The sequence below is a fragment of the Frankliniella occidentalis genome, unplaced genomic scaffold (genome assembly GCF_000697945.3).
Source record: "Frankliniella occidentalis isolate FOCC.00 unplaced genomic scaffold, Focc_3.1 Scaffold9, whole genome shotgun sequence".
Lineage (NCBI taxonomy): Eukaryota > Metazoa > Arthropoda > Insecta > Thysanoptera > Thripidae > Frankliniella > Frankliniella occidentalis.
The window spans coordinates 3,315,335-3,318,875 of record NW_026267139.1 but is presented as its reverse complement, the minus strand read 5'-3'; the positions used below and the strand labels follow the sequence as shown (position 1 = coordinate 3,318,875).

At 55.4% G+C, this 3,541-nt stretch overlaps 2 protein-coding genes across 2 annotated transcripts; both read left to right on the top strand.

Moving 5' to 3' along the window:
• The first annotated feature begins 30 nt into the window (after nucleotides 1-30).
• On the top strand, nucleotides 31-1,293 carry LOC113212163 (peptidoglycan-recognition protein SC2-like). The gene is made up of 3 exons (XM_026430768.2): nucleotides 31-403; nucleotides 493-635; nucleotides 723-1,293. The coding sequence occupies exons 1-3, from the start codon at nucleotides 91-93 to the stop codon at nucleotides 1,119-1,121; spliced, it is 855 nt and encodes a 284-aa protein (XP_026286553.1). The 5' UTR covers nucleotides 31-90; the 3' UTR covers nucleotides 1,122-1,293.
• A 700-nt stretch (nucleotides 1,294-1,993) lies between these two features.
• LOC113212165 (uncharacterized) lies at nucleotides 1,994-3,535 on the top strand. The gene is made up of 2 exons (XM_052277267.1): nucleotides 1,994-2,666; nucleotides 3,175-3,535. The coding sequence occupies exons 1-2, from the start codon at nucleotides 2,210-2,212 to the stop codon at nucleotides 3,285-3,287; spliced, it is 570 nt and encodes a 189-aa protein (XP_052133227.1). The 5' UTR covers nucleotides 1,994-2,209; the 3' UTR covers nucleotides 3,288-3,535.
• Nucleotides 3,536-3,541: the final 6 nt, after the last annotated feature.

Below are 3,541 nucleotides of genomic sequence, written 5' to 3'. Positions count from 1 at the left end.
TCCCCCCTTCCCCCTGCCGCTCAGCTGCGCTTGCCGCTTCCCCAGCCACTTGCGGTGCACGCGCGGGATAGAGTAGAGCCCGGTGGAGTCATGGGGCACCCACCACTGCCACGCTTCACGTACTGCGTGGCGCTGCTGCCCGCTATCCCGGATCGCCCTTGCCGCTGGCTCCAGGCCGCGACCGCCCTGGTCCTGGTCGCCGTCGTCGTGGTCCTGGGCATTCTCGTACTCACCCGCCCCGGCCCTTCGGACAGCGCCTCGCAGACCGCGCTGGATACGAACAAGGCTACCACAACCACCGCCGCCGCCACCACCACCACCACCACCATGACAACCTTCACCGTGCCTTCCACCACCGACTCCACCCCGTTGGTTGGCAGCACGTCCAAACGCCCCTTTGAAGGTAGTGGGGAAGCACAGCCTGTGCCTGTGACCCCCAAACCGTATTTCCGCCTCCTCCCTTAATCTGTTGATTTTTTCTTTGCCCCTAAGCGGAAGTCCTGGTGTCTCGAGGTGAATGGCGTGCCAGGGGGGCCAGGAACCCGGGGTCGGTGCTGATGACGCCCGTGATGGACGTCATCGTCCAGCACACGGCGGGCTACCAGTGCGCGACCAGGGCGGAGTGCAGCGCAGAGGTCAGATGCTCCCTGCCTCTACTTTTGCTACGCACCCTCCGTCGGGGAAGGGAGAAACGCAATGAGCATACAAGTCTCTGCCCGCAGGTGTTACGAATCCAAGACTCACAAATGGACTGGCGGCACCGTCCGCAACCGTTCAGTGATATCGGCTACAACTTCCTGGTCGGCGGCGACGGCCACGCGTACTGGGGTCGGGGCTGGGACACCGTCGGCGCCCACACCTATGGCTGGAACACGAAGTCCATCGGCGTGGGCATCATCGGCACCTTCACGAACGAGACGGCGCCGCCCGCCCTGCAGAGCGCGCTGCGCCGGCTGCTCGAGTGGGGCGTGTCTCTGGGGAAGCTGACCGGGAACTACAAGATCATGGGCGCCTGCCAAGTGCAGTCCTCGGACAGCCCGGGGTGGAGCTTCATGGAGGACCTGCGCACCTGGTCGCACTGGAGCAACTACACGTCAGTGCCCTGGGCTTGCATGACGTAAGAGGACATGGACATTGGCGACGGCTAAAACGTCGCTGTCCAACCAAAGATAGCTGCAAAAACAGCAATCAAGTATCCTTATTGTACCTAGCGTCGATTTAAATTTTATTTTTATGAGAAACCCCTCTGATGTTGGCTAATAAGGCTTAAGAATAATAAAAATAAAAACAACTACGAGATCCTTGTGTTATGCTTTTCCTCTCTAATTTGTGGATCAAATTAATTAGCATTCGCTTCACAAGGACAAAATTACGAAACCTTCCGGCAAGAAATTTGAAATACTCACACCGTCGATATCGAAATTACGTTGTTTTCCACGACAAAAACATTTTGTCGATCGATCAAGGTCCTCGACGCGAATAGACCATTCCACCGAATGGGGAAGAAGAAAGAAAAGAATCAAAAAGTACCGGAAACAGTAACAAAAACCAGTATGTAGATCATTTTTAAGGTGGATACAGAGTTCCCAAAACGCGAGCGTGATTTTCACGCTAGGCGTGATTTTCACGCCAGGCATGATGAAAGTCAGTTCCTGATTGGCTGTGTGAAGTTTACGAAGCGTGAAAAATCACGCCTTGCGTGAAAATCACGCTTGCGTTTCGTGAACTCTGTATCCACACTTACACCTCTGTGGCACACCAACAAGTCCAGAATAATTATCTAGGTCAAGAAAACTAGAAAAAGTGAGCGGTTTGATCTGTTTATCAATACTGTTTCCGGTGCTTTTTGATTCTTTTCTTTCTTCTTCCACAGTCGGTGGAGTGGTCTATTTATCACTGGGCTCATCACGTGCACAAAGTCTCCTGTATTTCATGGTTATTCCCCAACTGATACAGTATATCTCGGATAATAAACCAAAACCAAGCACAAAACTCGCAGTTATTAGCTGTCGCGCGCCAGCTGCGGAACACGCTAGATAGCGACATGAGTGGGGTGGGCTCTCGGTAGGTTGGGTTGTCAGTCGGTACCCAGGACAGAGTGCGGTCGCCCTCCCCGAGACCCTGCCCTCGCTGAGCTGAGCCGAGCCGTGCCGGCCGCTCCGCAGGCGGGCCCAGCCGCGCGTCGCAGGCGTGATCATGGTCCTGCGGCATGAGCGGCTCGACCCGTCCGCCGTCCGCAGACCCGAGCGACCTCCACGCCATCGTCCTCGCGCCTGCCGACCTCGGTGAGCTTGAGCTCGCGGGCCTCGCCAGCGCCGCTGTCCAGCATGGCGACACGGACAGCACCGACACCTGGAGCACCCGCTCCGGCAGCGTGTCGTCGGCGAGCGGCCAAGAGCTGGCCGAGGCCATCCAGTCCTGCTCGATCCTGCCGTCGATCGGGGACATCGCGGTGGAGAGCTCCTCGGAGGTGTACATCGGAAGCAACACGCACTTCCACGGGGCCGTCACCCTGCTCGTGCCGCCCAGCTCGCTACCCGGCCTGCTCCCGCCCGCGGTCCAGGGCCGCCGGAGCGCGCTCACCGAGAGGGAGAAGCAGGCCGACGATCACCAGCCACCGCCTTCCACGCCGACGGCGGAGTCACGTGAACAACCGGCTAGGGAAAGTGCGTGTTCAGGCGCCTCATGCAGTATAAAGGATCGTACCTAAACCACGTGACGGGTTTTTGGCGGATTTTGATCTTCCCCCTTCTCTCCTGTGGTGGTCTGTGGTGGTTTCGGGGACCCCCCCTCCCCCCCCCCCTCCATTTTCACGTGGTTTACAGCATATGTGTTATTTGACGTATTCACTACTTTAATTACATTTTAACAAAAAGTGCATGTTTGCTGATATTCAAAACTTAATTTAGTGGTGACTTTTCGATTAAACACCGTCAGATTTCAGTGATTTATCACGCAATAAACGGATTTGTGTTAGTATTTTTCAAAAACATGCTTATTTGAGCAGGTAATTAATAGCCACGTGACTTGGCCGAATTACCCCCCTCCCCCCTGGTGGTGGTGAGTAGTGTTTTCACAGACCCCCCCCCTCCCCCAAAATGCGTCACGTAGTTTGGGTACGATCCCTAAGAGGGTAGCAAAGTGTGCCAACTGTTCTGTTTGGGTTCACTCTAGAGCGCTGGATAGAAAGGCTGCAAACGCGCTATGCGGTGACGATATTGGGCTCCATGGTCGTGCTTGCGGTCATGGTGATGATCGCCGTTCTAGTGAGCCGAGATGAAGGTTAGTGTACGGATGTACCGCGTGGAGCAGAGAATGCACTGAAACTCAGCGTTGCGGGATTGCACCGAAGGGGTCATGGCGCCTTACGGACAAGGGAAGGAGTAGGCCAACTCGTAACACTGAGATGGCTTCACTGATACACCTGGTATGGGTTTGGTTGAATGAATTATAATTTGCGATCATGTTAATCAGTGTGTTATTTTATCATCGAACAAAAAAGCTTTATAGGTGCTACACGTAAGACCTCTGACACCCCCCC

Bases quoted from the DNA above. Each gene is read 5' to 3' on its own strand.
- LOC113212165 (XM_052277267.1), top strand. From the start codon at position 2,210: ATGAGCGGCTCGACCCGTCCGCCGTCCGCAGACCCGAGCGACCTCCAC. The intron at 2,667-3,174 runs GTGCGTGTTCAG...GGTTCACTCTAG, and splicing joins TGAACAACCGGCTAGGGAAA to AGCGCTGGATAGAAAGGCTG.
- LOC113212163 (XM_026430768.2), top strand. From the start codon at position 91: ATGGGGCACCCACCACTGCCACGCTTCACGTACTGCGTGGCGCTGCTG. The intron at 404-492 runs GTAGTGGGGAAG...TTTGCCCCTAAG, and splicing joins GTCCAAACGCCCCTTTGAAG to CGGAAGTCCTGGTGTCTCGA. The intron at 636-722 runs GTCAGATGCTCC...CTCTGCCCGCAG, and splicing joins GGGCGGAGTGCAGCGCAGAG to GTGTTACGAATCCAAGACTC.